The 20,100-nt window shown below is 37.3% G+C and overlaps 2 protein-coding genes and 1 non-coding gene across 5 annotated transcripts in view; 1 reads left to right on the forward strand and 2 right to left on the reverse strand.

The window, feature by feature from the left end:
* LOC138943409 (puratrophin-1) overlaps positions 1–20,100 on the reverse strand; it is a 276,837-nt gene that overhangs the window by 200,148 nt on the left and 56,589 nt on the right. The gene's annotated exons all lie outside the window — the stretch shown is intronic.
* On the forward strand, positions 7,731–9,160 carry LOC138943354 (protein G12-like). Its single transcript, XM_070314120.1, has 2 exons — positions 7,731–7,793; positions 8,468–9,160. The coding sequence occupies exon 2, from the start codon at positions 8,468–8,470 to the stop codon at positions 9,158–9,160; it is 693 nt and encodes a 230-aa protein (XP_070170221.1). The 5' UTR covers positions 7,731–7,793.
* Positions 19,709–19,880, reverse strand: LOC138943471 (U4 spliceosomal RNA). Its single transcript, XR_011448477.1, has one exon. It is a non-coding gene; the product is annotated as a U4 spliceosomal RNA (small nuclear RNA).

Below are 20,100 nucleotides of genomic sequence, written 5' to 3' on the forward strand. Positions count from 1 at the left end.
ACGGTACGGATATTGATTCAAAGCTAATTAAAATAGCGATTAGAAAAATTTAGTTTTTTGTAAGAAAAATGCGACAATGTCTGTTCATCTTTGTGACTAAAAATTAATCACTAGATGATAGAATTTCGTAAATTGCATATCTGTATTTCTCTAATTTTACTATTTATAATCTGTCACTACTTGTGATATTAATCACTAGATATTTTACGCAATATATAAAAAAAGTTATGTCATTTCGAAACGTATCGTGGCGCATTGTGATAAAGCAGACGTGCAGAGTTATGCGACTTTCATTAATTATATCTCAAGTATCATTAATCTTTTCATTACACAATGATGAAATATATTTAAAAGGAGTCTCCATTCATCACTAAAGTAATCACCGGCATAATTATGACAGTCATATATTTATTATTAGTCAGTTATCTGAATGAGAGAAAGAGGAAAGAGTAATTACTTTTACAATTTTATTTAATTATATCACTGAAAATAACTAAATTAAATTAGTAAAGCAAGAATAGCAAGAATAATTTTCTCATATATATCAAATCTACATTTTCGTTTCAAAAACCGTCGCGTTTTATCCTGAATTTTAAATAATCGTTTATCATACACATACACACACACGCGCGCGCGCGTAATATTTTTAAACGTGTTATGAAACTTTTTCGAAAAAACGAAGATTTTTATCCGGTATATTTCGGTTCATAATTCACATACACGGGAATTGCGAAAAAAAGAAACCCCGTTAACCCGCAACAACGCTCGCATATTATTTACAGGATATTCAGAATTACAGACATGAAAAAAAAAACGCTTCTTACATAACATTTCCGTCGCGAGAGAGGACCATCCCGCTTTGTGTGATGACTGAAAAGAAAAGAGCATAAACGTGGCGCCGAGGACCGCGGGCTAAAAATGCTGTTGTGACGGTGTGCAATCAATAACGCGGCTAAACAAAGGGAGGCTTTGTGGCGGCGCGCGCTAAGGAGATTCTCCGCGTAAGGTCAGACAATAAGTACAGCGCTTTGCAAACGCGCGATGAGGCTGCTATGATAGCCGTTTACAAATTGCGGCGGATCTTTCACGCGAAAAGGAGAACTACGTGAATCGCGCGAGGCGATGATCTATCATATCTATAACCGTAAAAATACTCTCACGATACCGCGCAATCAACGGAGATATTTGCGAACAGATTGCACTAACATGTTTGAACTGACATATGAATCTTACGATAGCGTAAAGTTATGTTTCTTGCTTAGAACATACGAATCTTGACAGAAGACTCTTTTATGCAAGAGATCGAAAAGCACGGCAAATTCTTTCTGTTCTCCAATTTTTGTAATGTTAAAGATATATTCATTTATAATAAATTACAGTTGCGCATCGAATTATCGCAGCCATGGTTATCATTTTTTGTTCCGTTAATTCTGCAGCAGATTATATTGTTCTAAAAAAAAAGAAGTAAAAAAATACGTATATCAAGTGCCAATCGAAAGAAGACAAGTTCTTCCAAGCTACAAGAAGCTTTTCTGCAATTGTATCGTTCCGTGCCTGTCATACTATAATGAACTCTATTTACTTATGTATTGTATCATTCATATGTGAGGAGGGATATATAGTTGAACTGAACGCATACAAGCGGACGCGTAAATGTGACATGCGGCTCTCGCGTGATACTTGTTAACACCGAGATAGCGTTATTAATCGAAACGATACTCGCTCATTGAACGTAATGCCGTTAATTTGTCAGTGGTAACGCTAAATGCGTTATATATTGATGGATGGATTGATTGTGATATCAGCCGATGGAAAATTCTCCGATACCCCACGTTTCCTTTTCCAGATAATTACCGTCAGAATGGTATCACATTTTTATCACCATTTTTACGGTCTGTTCTGTTGAAGTTTCCTAAGGGAAAGTGTATCGTATCGATTCGAAGCAAAGAGCAAGAGATGTCGATATTATTCGTCGAGAAATCGCTATCTGCCGGCGTATGTAGTTATTGTCTTTTCCTGGGAATCAATCGTGTACTTTTCTGCTAGGGCGGGAATGTAAAAAAATTTTACACGACCTCTATGATTTCGCTCGATCGTGTGTAACTCTCGCAATCGCGGAAATTTAAAATTTTTCACGTAAATTTTTTTGTCATGAAACTTGGCGGAAATCTCCTAGAGAATTAATGTATTTCGTAATTAGAATAAGTGTAATATATTCTTGTTAATACTGCATTAACAGAAGAAAAGTTTGTCGCAATGCTGTACTAATAATAATAATAATAATCCTTCTTAGCTATAAAATCTACAAGTTATGTTTAATGATTTCACTTTTCGCGCATCCAAGCTACATACATAATCAATCGCCATGTGTGAAAAGTTTCACGTGAAATCTGAATGAGTGAAAAATGAAAAGTAAAGAGTAAAAAAAAGTCTCATGTGAAATTACATGATCGATTCCCTGATATCGTAGTTTTAACGTATTCGCGCCTGCAGGCCCTATCCTTCCAACTACAAATAAAACAATTAATTTTATTCTAACTATACGATTGTGAGATTTATATAGTAAATTTCACAAAGACAAGTCCTAAAGATCGCAATCTGTGCATACTTACTTTAAGAACCGCATTTTTGATGAATCACCGGAAACGTGGAAGACCGGTAGACCTAACAAAATAAAGTACGGATCGCGAAAGACAAAGTGAAACGCGAAAAGATAACTTGTCATATTGAATATTCGAAAATGTTAACTCGCCGTATAATATCGTTACAAACGTTTCTGATTATTGTAATCGGCTCTCGTTCCTGCCCGATAAATCGGACGCAATAAAAAAAAGACTCGTCGACGAACCGCCTTTTTCACGTGCTTGATATATACCTTGGTAATATATTGATTGGAACGATAATTGAACAGTAGGCGATTCGCTACTTCCGATCGAGGGCTCGCTCGATTACACCAATCAAGGAAACTCCCGATCTCTCCTCGCTGTATGTTCTAGCTGGTCGGGATAATAGAGAAGAAACGAGAGCTTCCGAGGTGAATTCGATCGATCGGTATAGGGAGAAGGAGGATCGAAAACGAGAGAAAGCTGAGAAACGTGTGGCATGATTTTCTTTATACAACCGCCCGCGTCCACGGCATATAAAACACTTTTGCGAAGGGTAAACGCGCGAAATATATTCGGTAAACGTGTGATATACTCGGTATGCACGATGTATATAGCGACGTATGTAGCTATAAATCATTCGAGACAATCATTCCGGGCGATCGTTGTGAACTCGTTACGAGTTCACCTTAGCGGCCGACCGCGACTGTAGGAAAGCTCGAAAGCCGGTCCAATGCACTTTACAAAACGATGGCGGACGCACTCATTGTCAACGAGCGCACAGGTACAGGTACGGGTACTATAATAAGACGCCCTCTTCGGAACGAAGAAATACAGCACATACCGTTTAAAATCATCAACTTAAACTAATATTTTACAAATCCGAGCGTCATACTAATTTGATGATTCGATTAATTATTTGATGATTTGATAGATATCTTGAAATGTTCTTAAAATTTAAAATTTATAGAACACGTTTTTAATTATTATAAAATGACATGTGAGTTGAGCCGTTTCAATATGTATTCATTTAAAAGATCAAATGTTATATTTCTCTGATTCATTAACCATATTAAAAAATATTATCCAAGCAAGAAATTTTAAAGAATATCAATTTGAAGTAATCAGCTGATCATGATGACTAGCATTTATTTAAAACGTGTATATAAATTTTCTCAGATATTATTAGTTGCAAATGATTAGAAAGTATCATTCTTTGTCGACATGTGATATAGCCTTTACGCTTTTTTAAGGAAATCAGCTATCACGCTAGAATTTCCTTAGATCCGTAACCGGATATCAAGGATCGTTCTGTAAATCAAGGTCCGTACCGTTAGATAATTTATAAATTCTTTGATATTACGCGAGGCCGCAAGCAACGCATACACTCGCCATAAAGGATCCCTTCGCAAGATTCGACGTATGTGTAACATCACTGTTGCACACATTTCACACGCATATACACGTGAACGGTTAATGTACACGCTACAGTAACAATTGAGCTAAATGCGGTCGCTCTTGTTCATTACGAGCTAATATTAAAAGTGATCCTTTTTTCATGGTTCCAATCCAACGTATCGTTTATGACAACATTAATATTGTTAATCGTTACTTTAATTACAACTGCTCGGTATTCATTACGCTTGTACTTCTCCCCAGGATTAACGCGAACGTGCATCTTTTTGACACGTACTTAAAGTAGGGCTCGATGCTGACTCTTCGACTTTCGCCTTGAAGATTAATTGCGAATTAATACGATGAGGAAAAAGCGATATAAAAATTACTTAACATGCTATCTCGTTCCCGTGCAATTATATGCGAATGGGATGGTCGCGGCTGATCGCGGATGTCGTCGTGTATATCGCCCCAACGGCAAAGTCATAACTCTCGAATGTCGCTGAAATAATTACGGCGGATGGCGTATTTAATAAGTCATCGACGGAAAGTCGCTCGAAAGTATTATCGGATTAATTTAATTCAAAGTTTTCTCGAGTTGTTCTCATTAACGTATTAATAATTTTACATCTTTAACTTGAGATTTTCGACAATCTTTATCTCGGAAATAAATTTTTATAAAAATAAATTATACGATGAAAAATATATATTAACCTATATATACATTAAATCTATATATAATACTTTCATATTGCAGATAATTTTATATAACTCTGTATAACATTATTTATAATAACATCAGATACGAAAATAACTCTGATAATGTTGAGGAAAAAGAATCTGTCCTAGTTTTTACTGCATTAGTAATACAATCGTTTGAAATGCCGCGCGAGATATACGTAAATGAAACAAGCTAATTACATGGAAAACTTCTATACGTAGAAGTGCGAATAATCGGACTAATAGATCGAAAAAGAACAAGGAATGTTTCCGAAGGCAGTAACAACAAGATATTTGTCACGCTTCAGTAAGCCACACGCACTGCGCGCGCGCGTTTTGCAATTCTTCAATAATCCTGCGAAAAGATTTATATCCTGAAATATTATATAATAATCTAAAATGTTTAATAATTCTATAGCTTTTTCAAATGATAAAAATAATAGATAATAATAAATCTTTTTTACATCCGTGTTTCAGCGATTTTATTCCTTTAAGGGAATAAATCAATCAAACTTTAATCAATTTTCTACCATCACCCGCAGTTTCAATATCCCATCCGCATCTACAGATTACTACTTTTCGAGACAATTTCTTGCTTGGAATATCGAACGATCGTTTTGATCTCTCGGGAGCGCTTTCCATTTGCCAACAATCTAGAAAGCTTTCAGTTGATTTAAATTTTAGTCTCGCAACTCCTAAAATGTTCTTCATTTTGCTGGTAACACCAGCACGGTTGCACCCGGTTGTTGATCCGCTCACGATTTTATTTGTTTCGCAGCAACTTTGTTTCGCAGCAACAACTCATACTTCCCGACCTTTCGGTCGATGAAGCTGCGCAGCATCTTCCAAAATATTCCCGCACGAAAGAAGATAAAAAGAAGATAAAGTTCGAAGCTTCTATTATTCATTGTTGTTGCGCGAATAAAACGCGACTTTTATTACGCGTTAAAAAAAAAAAAAAAAAAAAAAAATGTTTAATCTCTCTTTGCCTCGCCGTTTAAATCGCTTTTTTTTTACAGTCGCAAAGATCGTTTACAGAATGCTCTCGGAACGAGTTTAACTTCGTCGGTAATTGCAGTCATTGGTCGGTGCAATTTCGTTATATTTCGGGACGCGCGCGCGAAAAGATTCTTTTATCGAAGATGGTTCCCGGCTCTCATTTCTTCGTCGATGGCGTGCTCGATTTTACGACTCGTAATACATGGCCGAGACACGCTTTGCGAGTAGATGCTTCGAGATGAAAAAAAGGAATGACGGAGTGATCGACTTTTAGTGGACGCTTCATACGTTGAACCGACGCGTGCATCTTAAGCAACGAACCGAAGCGAGAAGGGAGAGGCAGGCGGAAAAAAACGATTTTGGTACCATTACATCATCCCTTTTGAAAGATTGACGTGCTCGTCCCGCCGTGTCGGATAGAGCAAAGAGCACGCTACCCTAGATTAGCATAACAAATCTGTACCGAAACACTTTAACCGCACGAAATGCTCGAACGCCGAATAGAGTTAAAAGTATAACTGCGGTCGGACCTATCACTCAACGTATAACGTAATCGAATGAAGAAATATATCCCAATTAGCATCCGATTGTCAGTTTCAACCTATCGATAAGATTATAAAATTAATCTGCCGATTAATCGATCGTTGCGAGCATCGCCCATATCTAAATAAAATATTGCAAACGGAGTAAAATTTTATAGAAATAAAAAAGTATAAGAAATGTTTGTTAAACCTTAGTAATAAATTTTATCTTAAAATGCTTACATTATAAACGTTAACAGATATCCTATAAAGGACAAAAGACTGATACCGATGATTTATTACATGCGATTGTTTCTTTGGCAAATTTATGTATTTATCAAATCTGATCTAACTGGAAAAAAAATGCTTTTATGACAGAAACAACGTTATTCCATTTGGCGAAACGTGTTTTCGCGCCCGACAGCGATAACGAAAGCGGAACTAAAGCGTCTAAAATCGAGGCTCGGCGAGGCGTGAGATCGAACATCCAGTCAACGATCGAAAAGCGATTAAGGAATCAATCAATACCGTATTTCCTCGTCACGACGGCAAGAAGGGAGACGTTTTCTCACGATTGCGAATTATTACTCGTTTGCATATGTTCTATGAATTCTAATAAATTATGAACTTTAATAAAAATAAATTTATAAAATAAAGAATGGAAACAAAATATTTTTCGCAATTAAAAAACAAAACTTCTAAGATTTATATCTCACGTATAAAAATTTCTATTGTGTTAAAGTAGTTTTATGTTAAATGGAAAATCTTGGAATATTTTAGTGACAGTCTGACTCATTGGAAATTTTTATCGAATATTTGTGATATGAAGCAAAATAATTTGACACTCGATAACGCACGTGTGCTCGATCTTATCGATCGATTTTAGAAGAGATCAATACAAATTGATTTAATTAACATTTATAATAATTTTTATGTAATAAGGAAATTTATTCAATATTATAAAGAAATCACGAAAAAATATATACACACACATAAATATTAATTTTCTGAATTTTAAAAAAATATTTAGTATTCTAAAAATATTAAAATTTAAAGAATTTTTCTATCTTTATCTTTAAACCGATAATTATTTATTTTACGTATACATACATCTGAGTTCTCTGTAACATAAGTGACTTTTAATACAAAAGAATTAGAAAAGCGAGAAGATAAAACTCATAAAGCTAAAATTATATTAAAAATCCTAAACATTTTATTACGATTTATATTATGTTATAATAAACGTACCATATGACAACGTACCAATTGATCGCAATTTTTTAAAACATCGTAACTTACCGAATGCTCCTAATATCATTTGCATAGAAATTATTGCAAACAATCTACTTATCAATAATCGTCAAATATCTGATACTCCTTTTACATTATTTTAAGTGTTTTGACTTTAAACCAGACACTCGTAGATAGTACATAATCTTATCATCGTAGATTGAATAAACAAGATCTAATTTTGTGTATATAAAGTCGGCGACAAAAACCACAAAGCATCAGTTTTCGGTATCACAAGTAGAAGTACCACAACAATATTTCGGAGGTGAGTGTCGACACAGGCTGTCTATATTAAACATTTTAAACGTTTTAATTATAAATTGGACGAGTAAGTAAGGATTATGAGCAATATTATAAATAATTTATATCTTGCCTATTTTATAATAGCTTTACTACATTAAGTAATATAATTAAAAAGCACATATATATATAAAGTATATTATTTTGTTTTGAAAATATTTTCTACCTCGGAGAAAGAAAAATGGCCCTTTATGTCATATATAATTCAAAAATAATAATTAAAATCAATTTATCAGTTTTTTATTAATAATAATTATTTTCTAATTATTAATTTTACTTTATTTAATTATCATCAGATTTCGTTAGATATCTCACTTTTATTAATTCGACTAATTAAACTAACGATTAATTAAATAAATTAACTTATTTGTATTTCAAACAGATCGATATGTTCTGGTATATTTCGATTAGCAATATATAATAAAAATTGAAATTGTAATATTCGCAATTTCCATTTACAATTTTCATTAATATTTAGCCAATATTCGTTGATGCGCAATGCAAAAATATTAAAAATTTGCTTTCGATCTAATAGAATTTTTGCGCATATCTAATTGGTAAAATCAATTTTATTTATAAAATATATACGCAAGTATGTTTCAAATGCACGAATGATCCTAGCGAAATTTACTTTTGTAGATGAAATTCGCATTGGCACTATTGGCCCTCGTGGCTACGGCTTCCGCCTTGCCGCCGATCCGTCCACCGATCGAGCTCCCTAATTTCGGCAGAGGCGAGCTCTACAAGGACATCCAAGACTTTATAGATGTTTTACCTCAGGAAGAAATATACGCCATCACTGCTCAATATGTTGCCGAAGATACCGAGTTTAAAGCTATGATCCAATACTTGAAATCTGAAGAATTTAAAGGGCTGGTAAAAGATGTCGAGGCTTTGCACGAGATTAAGGTTCTGATGGATTACATCCATCACGCCGGCATTGACATTTACCAGATCGTCAACTTGCTAAATGCAGCGCTTGGACTCGATCCTCTCACTCCGCCCGACTTTGCTATGAATACTAAACAGATCACAGGTGGAATTCGTGGATACATTGATGACATTAAGGCTGTCTTACCCATGGACGTGCTTAATAAAATGTATAAAAACAAGCTGGAAACTTCCCCGGAATTCGCCAAGTTCGTCGAGCAATTGCAGTCCGACAATTTCCAAGAAATCGTCAATCAGGTTTATCTTAACCCCAAATTCCAAGAGCTCTTGGAGCATGCCGATAAAGCCGGCGTTGATCTTCAAGCCATCAAGGATTTGCTGAAGATTCTCTGGGGTATTCACATCCCCCCCCGTCCTCATACTTTTTACATCAAAAACTAGACGTCAATACAGCGTGTGAGAAATGAATTTCTCTATTACCATATACATCGATAATATTTTCAAAAAGATATTGTCATTTCGTAGATTTATGGATTTTGGATGGCCATGTAATTTCATGTACTTTACTCGTGTAAAGTAATATAAAAGCAACTTTTTACATTGTTACATTTTTTTCTTTTAATGGAAATATAATATTTCCCTTCAAAACTTTTCTTCGTTTATTCTGTCGAAAATTGCTTCGCACACGATCCAAATTACTCGACCATTCATATCGCGCGATTGCATTTCTTTTTGCATTGCTTCGGATCGTTCCCACCCGGTCAGGGCAGGTCGAGATAAGCGAGATTATTGCTGGCTCGACCGGCCGACCTGCCAAACTCGTTTTCGCGCGCTCACGACGGCTTAACTCCGTGAATGGAAGTGAGATTGGGACGAGTCTCTTCTCCCTACTCTTGCGTAATTATGCCGTCTTTTGCGCCTACCGAACATAACATCGGCAAAAGGAAGAAATTTATTTTATTCTAAAATAAGGACCACCTAAGAACAATAAGTAGAATAGGACTTACAGAGATAATAAATTGTATATAAAAATAAATTTTATATACATAATAATAAGCGAAATATATAAAATTTAAAAATATAATCGCGCTATTAATTTTTCTAATATAATAATAATAATAATTAGTGTCATTAATAAGGATGTTAGAAATAAATTTTAAGTAATAGGCAAAATTCGTAAACAAGCATTTATATAAAAAAGATTATATAATCATGATCTTCGTGAAAAAAAAAAAAAAAAAAGTTCTCACTATTCACGCACATAGCTTTTCTCTCCTAGAATATTTTAAATCTCGAGAAGTGTGGCATTTTGTATCGCACGCGCGCAGATATATAGACAACAAATCCAAGTTTAAAGTGTCTCTATAAAGATACCATGGAATTGCATATTTTCAAGAAGGGGAACAAGAGGGGATGCTACCAACGAGCGTGGCTTTTAATTAATGGCGCTTTAGAGTATACGTGTCGCGGGACCGATTTACGAGCCGGCGTACGCTGGCACGTCGTGTGACTAGGATTTATGGTGCCGCACCGATGTTTCCCGCTAATATTTAACCGTGTTGAAAGAGGTTAGCGAGATGCCGCGGGAGGTACATACTCTACGCGAATCGTGCGTGTTCTCAAACGGCAAAAGAATGACGATCGACTTTCTCGCGCGACCCATCGGACACGCGCTCTGCGATGGAAACGAGCGATGCTCGTTGAAGGCGGCGGCTGCAAAGGATATATCCGCTGATCGAATATTTCCTAAATTGTTTAAGTAATATCGCCTTTTAAAATTCGATGAATCAACAGCGTTATTGCAAATTGACGTAGACATGGCTCCATCAATGCCAATTGAATATGATTCCGCTCAAATTTTTTTTTTTCCCCCCATTTGTATTGTATAATTTATACTCGTTATTTATTTAATCTAGTTTATTGAGGGATCTTGGAGTTCTAATAATTCGACATTAATATTGTCTGTTTCTCTTCTGATAGCTCATCTGATCATATCCTTTTATAATCCTTATCCCTTTAGTCAATCCCGTTACTCTCGTTAGGTAAAAACAATGTTGAATGAAAAGAATTAATCAAAACAATCGCGTGCCAGAGAGATCCTGCTAATCATTTTTAATTTTTTGCTCCGAAAGCGTCAATACTTTCAGATATATATGACCGAATATGAATTTCTGGAAATTGGTGATATATTGTACTTACAAGATAGCCCGAGAGAGGAAAAAATATTTCAGATTAAAAATATTTTAATATAAAATATTTTTTCATGACTATAATTCTTTCATTTTTCGTCAAGGTATAATATTTCTGTACGTCCAGGTGATAATTTTTTTGTGTGTGGCCAAGGATGTATGTATATATATAAACAATACTTTTTATAAAATGACGTATCTCATAGAATAATTCGATTTTTACAGTAACCAAATGTAATAAACCTATCTTTCCTAATGTAGATATTTTGTTAATTACTATTTAAGCTACGATATTTTATTTAACGAAAGCTTAACGAGGGAAATTGAAAAAATCGTACGTGTCATACTTTCTAAGCATACTCTTTTATTTTAACGAAACAAAACAAAAAAAAAGCAATGTTTTAGATAGGTAACGCTATTGAATACTGTTACGCAATTATTATTATTGCATGCATGTTAGACATTAACTCCTAGGACTTACCTATAAATATGATAAACACTTTATAACCCAGTAATAGCTCCACGTACTCAACGTAATAATATTTATAAGCCGTGAAACTTATAAGCTTCCTATTTTGCTCTTATAAGTTTCGGAAGTAAACTTTATGCAAACCAAGTTCTATGCACAATGTACAATCGACACTTGTCACAATACTATCCACGAGAAAAATTCAATCGCGTACAGTATATATCACGAGTATAAATAATCTGGTCTTAGAGACTCGTCAGACGATTTATAATATTATAAATGAGTGGCGATATAAGAGATTGCAATGTTTATTTACAAAGTCGAGTGGAAAATTTGATAAAAGATGATAAAGAGACTGGATTAATGTGCGTCTTCACGATCTCGTTATCGCGTACGATTGCGTTTCCGATTCGACTCTGCTTAATATAAACGTCTGGCCTAAGATGGGCCTCTTCGTCGATCGAACGATGAACCACAGATAACACTCGATTACTGACCAACGACAAAATCGTTTCGCTTTCGCTCGAAGCGAATCGTCCTTCATTCATTCATTCTACCCCGTCGCTGTAAATGAATTATTAGATAATGTGCTCCAAAGATTCCCGACGTTCTCTCTCTCTGTATCCTCGATACGCGTATCGTACGATGAATCAAAATTTTCCGTCCGATGTACGAAAGAGAAAAAAAGGGATTATTCAATTCTTCCTCTCGCGTACTACATCAATCCTTCTTCGCGCACGATCGAGTGTCATCGCGCCATGTACCCCTGTTTCCCTCTCGGGAACCTCCCCTTGCTCGTCAACGCATGTTTGTGATCATCGACGAGAGAAGCATTTACTCTGACAATCACACGCGTACACCATCCTTCGTATGTCTATTATCTCGCACCCGTAGCACTTAGAGATCGATCGCGAAGATCGATTCGCCCCGGGATATCGTCGCGCGAGAATGTTTTTTCGCGATCGAAGAACAGAGGAGGATGAAAGTCTCTCGGCACGCGAAGACGAAACCGACGACACGTGCGGCTCGAAGAACGGCGCGTACACTGCGAGACAACAGCCGGATCGTATCGTACCGCGGCTACGACGGCAATGCCCCCGCGTCGGAGGCTTAAGCGCCGCCGACGCGGTCGGGAACCCCGACTACGGTCCCCCCACCATGGGAACCCACCGTTCCCCACTGCCGTCTCTTTCGGTGACATACGCAACACCGGTTTCCCCGGCCTGGTACGTCGACGTGCACCCAGCCGACGATGCGTCCGGGGTGCGCGGAACAGCTTTCCCTGCTTCGGGTAAATCGTGGCGACGATGACTCTTCGTCTCGTCGTGAGATCGAGCATGGAGAAAGCACATTACGAACGAGTCAAAATTTTACACGGGGGATTATTCTCTTTCTTTCCTAATCCTATCAAATTTTAGTGAAGAAAAGAAAATTTTTTTAATAAATCTTGAAACTCGAATCGTCGAAGAAAGACGATGACTTTATGAAAGAAATATTGAACACAATTGTTGAAAAAGAGAATCTTTTAACATAAATCTCATATAACTGTTACGACGTTACATATGACTGTGATTGTTACATTACAAATTCTTATTGATTTTATCGTTAATATAATGAGATAATGTATCTGAAATCGTTGCGAAAGAAACAAGATTCAAATTATTTAATTAAATACATTATCGCACATTGGCCATTATCGATGTGAACTAGAGGAATGGCTTTTCGATTTCTGTGAGAATACCGGCGAAATATCAAAGAGGAAGTAGATAAAAGCGCGATATCCGACACCGGAATAATTATCGAACAGCAGCACATACCGTATTTCTCTTTAGTGTTTACTGATATCCTCTTCCGTATTAGCCAAAGAGATATATCACTACCGTGTATGAAGAAACTTGAAACTTTCTGCTCGAATAATGATACCATATATACATGTGTCGAATATTAATCGAATAACAATCAGCGTCGATATCGATCTAAACATAAACTCGTGAATTTTTTTGGACGACTCGTCTGTAATACTCGTGTATTAGAACGCAAAGGATTAGAGATAGATTTTTGAGTATATTATTTTTCTAATGCAAAAAATTGAAATTAATATACAATTAATTCTCATCATTATTTTAAAATTTTTTATCTTATCCCATAAACTAGAAAGAAGAGAGAAACTTTAATTGGACTGGTTATAATAAAAAATGGAGCTATTTTAGAAATAAATCGTGACAGAGAAATGGAAAAAAAAAAAAAAATTAATATCAAACTATATAATAGTATAAAATTTAATTACATTTTAAACGAATAAATATGATTTTCATCATTTTTGTTCAAGAATTTCTAAGATTTGTGTAGCACATTTTACAGATATAAGACGGGCGTTTAATGGCATAAGAGGATTAATAGTGTATCTTTCATGTTCCATCTTTAGAAATGCATTTTTGACCAAAAGTACCAGAAAGGGCGGTAGCTGCCGCATTATCGGTAATGGAGAAAGTGGCGAGGCGACCGTGAAAAATGAGCTCGGAGTACGCTTGCCGTCTGGAAGGGTAGTAACCTCCGTTCACCCCGTCGCCAGGACAGCAGACGGTCACCTAGCCTAACCTCGTTCTTCCGCTACATAACGGATGCCGGAGGCTTTAGGAGTATCCCGAGATCCGGCGGAGTCCGGGTAGCCGGAACAATTTTCCATTATTCCGGTCTAATGTAGATTACCTCCGCCCCTTTTCGCGATAGAGAGAAGAGAGAACAATGAAGAAACCTGCGTCCCGGCCTATCGTAATACAAGCTTTAAATGCTCCATGTAATATGAAAGACTTTAGGATATTCGCGAGACAATAAATAAAATATAAATCTAATCTTTTTTAAAAATAAAAATATGTCAAATAATTTTCTTCGCGTTCAAAACTGCAGAAATAAGACATCGCAGAAAAATCGCTATGAAAAGTCCTATTAAAAAAAAAAAAGAGAGAGAGAGAGAGAGAGAGAATCTTCATACTATCAATAAATTTAATGTGTACAATGTGAGAAAACCTCCTACATCCTATATTCTCTATCGCAGAGGAAGCAGCGGTCATAAGATAAATGTGCCCTAGATGCTGTAAATAAGCCGAAATATACTTGCAGTAAAATACATTTTAGTCGACACGAGAATACACATGAGATAGGCAAAATTAACGATTAGATAATATAAGTGAGTAAGAGGCTAAGAATAAAATTTTATTGCCGCTATAAATAATTCTTATTTCAGGCTGTATATATTTCAAGTCCTAATTTTACATGCACGGCGACGCGCCAAACTTTCCAACTTTTTACGAAACGATATAAATGGGATAAATGAATAGACAGAGGTAAGAGGAGCTCGGTGCAACTTTGTGCTAGGTACTTTGTGCCTCGCGTGTCTTTACAGCACGAACATGGAAAAATACAATACTTATATTAAAATAATAATTATTAATGCTATTGATACTGTATTATGCAGAAAGAAATTAAGAGAATCGCGTAGAAATTTAGCAGAGTTATCGCGATAGATGGAATTTCTTTTTAGTTTGGAAGATAAAACACGTATTGATTTATTATTATCGATTAAAACATAAATAACCAACGACCAATGATAATTTGCTGCCCACGCAAAATGTAACACTATTATATTTTTTACCATAAGTAATCTAGAACAGCCAATAATCTGTCCTATGCGCCTTCCTGCATCAGCATCAATCCAAATACGTTACACCTTTTTCCCGAATGTCATAAATCGAGATAAAATAATGCGGCAATAAAACCGGGATCATCAGCGAAGTAATTAAATCGATATTGCGCGGTATCCTTTTACTAGAGGGCAATAAATTCTTCCTTCTAATGTTTCTCAAAGCCTCGGACTAATTTATCGTCGATTATATCTTATCGTTTGATGTGAGCGTCGGTTACGAAAAAAAGTGGTCAGCATCTCTGTCGGGATGTAGAATGATTGGAAAAATGATGGGAAAATCAAATAGCGACGGTAATGGATTTGTCGATTTTTCGTATCGGCCAGAATCGATGGGGAAGCGGCTGTGAGCGAGCGAGAAATATATCGTATATGTGATTCGAACACACCGATGAAGAGAGGAACCGAGCGGCGCGCTCACAGTGAAAGCGTAGCAGTAGTTCCCGCTCTGATTGATTGTCAAGGAGATTGAGTATCTCGAATTTATCTCGCATATGCGCGAACGATATGCCGCGTAATGACGCGAGAGCGTATCGCAGCATACGCATAGTGCGAGCGAGCGAAATTATCCTATTAGCTATATACATGATTACGCCTTATCGTGCGAAAATCAGTTTATCGACGGTCGCTTGTCGGATTTTTCATTTTACGCCCGCTCCGTCCCGCCGAGATAGATATATATGTATCGCTACCGCGACTTTGATGACAATGTCGGATAGAACGGCGTGCAACACTAGACACGCGTAAGTAAATATTTTCTTCGCGTTATACATATATCTCTCATTGGCCACATATGCGCTTTCTGTATATGAAAATTAATAATTCGTCCACGCGACGAAAAATCTTGCACGCGTTGCGTGTTAATCGATCGAGGATTTATGGCGACATGGCGGAATCGAGTTCTCATGGGCTGCGCCGCGCGCAACGAAAGTTGTAATTGGAGAAATAATGACACAGTTGTTGGCGTGGGCGTGTGGAATCTATGGCTGTCAATGGAGAAAGTGTAACATACGCTAGCGTTGCCGACGCTCGATCGCCGGATGATTTTCACGCGCGCGTGAAGAGATTTTCTACATGGCGTCGTCTCGATCGCGTCGGAGTCAAGCTTTTCACGGTGTATTTGTTCGCGCCCGCGACCGGGAGATAAATCGGTCGAAAAGTGAAACACACGCCGCGCACATTCGAATTTCATTCGTAGACTTGATTCGTGAAATTTGATTTATGAAAATTAGTATCGACTCTTTTTTTTTCTCCGCCGAACGAATCACGCTGCTCGCTGCACGCAACTCGAGAATCAATCTGTATCCCGGATCTATTATTCAACGCCGCCGCAATCATTGGCGTCACAAGTGCGTTGAAATGTTGAGGTAACGTGACGGTACACGGAGTATCGTGCTTCAATTCGAAAGCGAATCAATTTTCCGGTTGAGGGGTCAAATTGCGTATGAGAAAGAGGAAGAGTATGTCGTCGAGATCCGATTCATCCGAGCGAGCGCCTTCTCGTAACGCGGTGAAAACGACGAGGGTGGTGTTAGGTTCGCCCACGCGGCTTCAACGACGACTCCGATCGTCATGGTGCATGCCGGCGAATTAAATTTATTATTCGTACAACCGCCAGAATATCTCCCGAGGGCCGTGCGCGAGCCAGCCGGCCAGCACCGAGATATTATAATCGCTACGACGACGTGATACGCAATTAATTCATCGCGCGTCAGCGCTCGCTCGAGTTCGCGTTCACGGCGGCGCATGCCGATAATAACGCGCGTATCGACACGAGCAAAGTGGATGCGCGAATCGTGCCACAGCGATATGATTAACGATGCCACCTATCAGTGCGTGAACGCGGTAAAACGAAGACAAATAGCCGTGCCGGGACACTTTAAAAGCGCTCACCGCGGATCCGTTTTCCGTCGAAAGCGCGCGCGACACAATTATTTTAGAATTAATTTGCTTATTTCAATGCAAGAAACTCCCAAAAACTTAAATTTTATTTCGATCAATATTTGCGTAATTTAAAGATCCTTAATGATATTTAATTAAATCAAAACAAAATGGTAAGGTATATAATAGAGCGTATATAATAAATAAATCAAAATTAATCGCTTGCAATTTGTCATAGAATTTTCGTTTCCGGAGTTCTTCATTCGAAACGTTATTTGAAAATAACATCGTTCATTAGAGGACGTTAACCCGACGAAAGCTCGCTCCACCGTTATAAACGGCATACGCCTCGTAAGCTTCGACCCGTAAGGCTCGTTTTCAAAGTGCTCGTTTGGGGAACTTTCGCGAGCGCGAAAGCCTACAGAAACTTCGAACTTTCGCAGGCGAGGCGAGGCGAGGCGAGGCGGCGAGGTGCCCCTCGGTAGAAGAGCTTCCGATTGACGACGGCGGACTTTTAATTACTCCGCCGCAAGTTTTAGGGCACGTGAAAGCGAAAGATAAGCTTCGAAATAAAACGAGCGAACGGGGCATTGTCGGCGCGTAAGTTATGCCGCAAATTATGCAATTAAAAGTCTCGCGGACAGATGTGGGTCCCGCTTTTCGCGCGCGCCCCGTCTTCCGTACTAACGACTTCCGTTGCACGGCTACAATTTTAGCTGATGCGTGATGCGTGTTGCCGACAAAAACTCTTTCCGAAATTAGACGTATCAAAGCAATAAAGTGCATTTGTAATAAAAAAAAAAAAAAGGGAATATTAAGAAATATCTCGATCACATTTCTTCCACGACTTTTCAATCGTACTATGACGGAAGCTACATCGGGAATAACACGACTCCAGTAACACGAATCTTGAATCTAACAACCTAGACAGCACGGCGACGACCTGATTACACAAAAAGGCCCCTACCTTCTCATCCTCCATATGGCGATGACTCCCTTCCTTCTCACCCCAATATAGCCGTTCGTCTACTACAATAGGCAGCACGGCTTTGCCCCTGTGCGTCCGTATCATGAATATTGGTTAAAACAACAACGTCCCTATTTATTGTTAGAGCTTGAAGACACTATTCTTATACCAGAGATTCATGGATATCCAAGCATGCAAATGATCGTAATTACTATGTATTAAACGGAAATGGACAGTGAAATGTAGAAGCAGCTTCAATAATATTTGGCGGTATATAGGAACACGAGGTGAATGTGTATATAAAATTAATCTCGGATTTAAATTAATGTCGAAAAAACAGAGCGGATTATTACACGATAGAGGATGAAAGTCTCGTGGAAAATCGCATTTCGTGCAAGTTATGGCAATTTCTCGAATTACCGATAAAATATGAATCTCGATACGGTATACGGCTCGCGCGCGTCATAATCTCGTATAATTTATAAGGCGCGATGTTACGCGAGAGAATTATGAGGAGTATACTGCGCGAGAGCGACGAGAATTAAATTGTATATCATTCGCATATAAGATCACCACGCGCGAACCACTATTGATTCTCGTAGTAATATACCCGAGGAACAATGGCTTACGGTTCGCCACATCCGAGAGTAAAAGTTATTTCTTGTCTCTCTGTGAACGCTGTTTATCCGATTACGACATCGTTGTACATCGGACAAGACATAGCTACCGAAACTAATCACATCGGTAGCTTTGATATACTCGATCGGTCAGACTAGTTAGAAATATTCTCGTATTTAATTTAATTTCTCATTTTAGGAAATATTCAAACATAAAAATAAATATGAAAAGTCTGAAAAAATTTCTATTTACTACGGATATAATAGAGAATCCTCCTCCTCGACGATTGCGGGCAGTGCACGCGCTGCAACGAGGCGAATAAAAGGTCTCGTCGATCGATACGTAAATAGGTTAATCGCGCCGCCATTATTCGTCCTCCGAGCATGCAGCCTCTAGCCGACAATATGCATGTTGACGATTGCGCAAACGGCCTATTTTATTTAGGTTGCCCCTAAACGTCGACCCCGACCTATTACAGAACGACAGTGGCACGAACGCACACGCGTGTATATTTTTCCTATCTTGCGCGCCACGCGAGAGATTTCGCTTGGCCTTTGTGAGAGCCGCTCCGTCTAATGACACAGTCGGTACGCGGCCATACGATGAAGATGAATAATGAGAATCTTCCCCGTAAAGAGAAATCGGGGGGTCAATGAGATGGATTTAACTTGGCCCGATCGCCAAGTTATAAAAAATATCCTCAGACTAAATTATTTGAAACTCGACATATGTTTGGTAAACTTATTCTTAGTGTATTGTATAAAATTCATTAGAATAGTAGCAACTAGTCATTATCACTATGCATTGTTAATATCATTTCGCGATTGCTATCATAAAAAAATATGTAATAAAAACTAAACGATCTTTCTAAAATTTAATTTTTATCATATTTAAATTCTTTTGTAATTTTTTTTTTTTTCCATATTTTACAATACTTCTTCAATTCGAGCAAAGAAAATTTATTTAAAAATGATTGCAATGTAAGATTATTAAATGTGATTGTAAAGATTAATTATAAAAATAAAATCAAAAAACATCATTATGCGATTAAAATTAATACTCTAATCAACTGATGTCGCATTTTTTCGTTACATAACAAATAGTATAATTTTATGTTTAATTTTCCCATGATGAAAAAAACTTTATGTTTTGATGAAACTTACAACCTCCGTAGGGGTTTTCAAAAATTGCCTTAGCCGATGATATTTCACATCGTCATGGCGGGGTATTGGTAAAAGTTTTCAACTAGCAATAATCGCACCTCGGTAGAACCTCATTTGGAACAAAATTTGTTTACTAGACACAGAATTATTACGATATCGCCACTGCGCAAAGCTGATGTCAAGCGCTAAAGTCAAGCAAGATATAGTAATCTCGGTTGAATTTCGATTACGAGAAATATCTAGATGCTCTTGCCATCTAGCGATGCTCGCTCGAAGCTTATATATACGCTCTATTCGTTCTATTTTTATTACATTAGCAAGTTTTCTCGCAACTTATAACATGCAAATTACACTCTAATCAATAACTGAGTTATTTCATTCAATAAATAAATAT

Source organism: Polyergus mexicanus, unplaced genomic scaffold (genome assembly GCF_030449975.1).
Source record: "Polyergus mexicanus isolate NDT 795.1 unplaced genomic scaffold, iyPolMexi1.0 SCAF_26, whole genome shotgun sequence".
NCBI classification, from domain to species: Eukaryota; Metazoa; Arthropoda; class Insecta; order Hymenoptera; family Formicidae; genus Polyergus; species Polyergus mexicanus.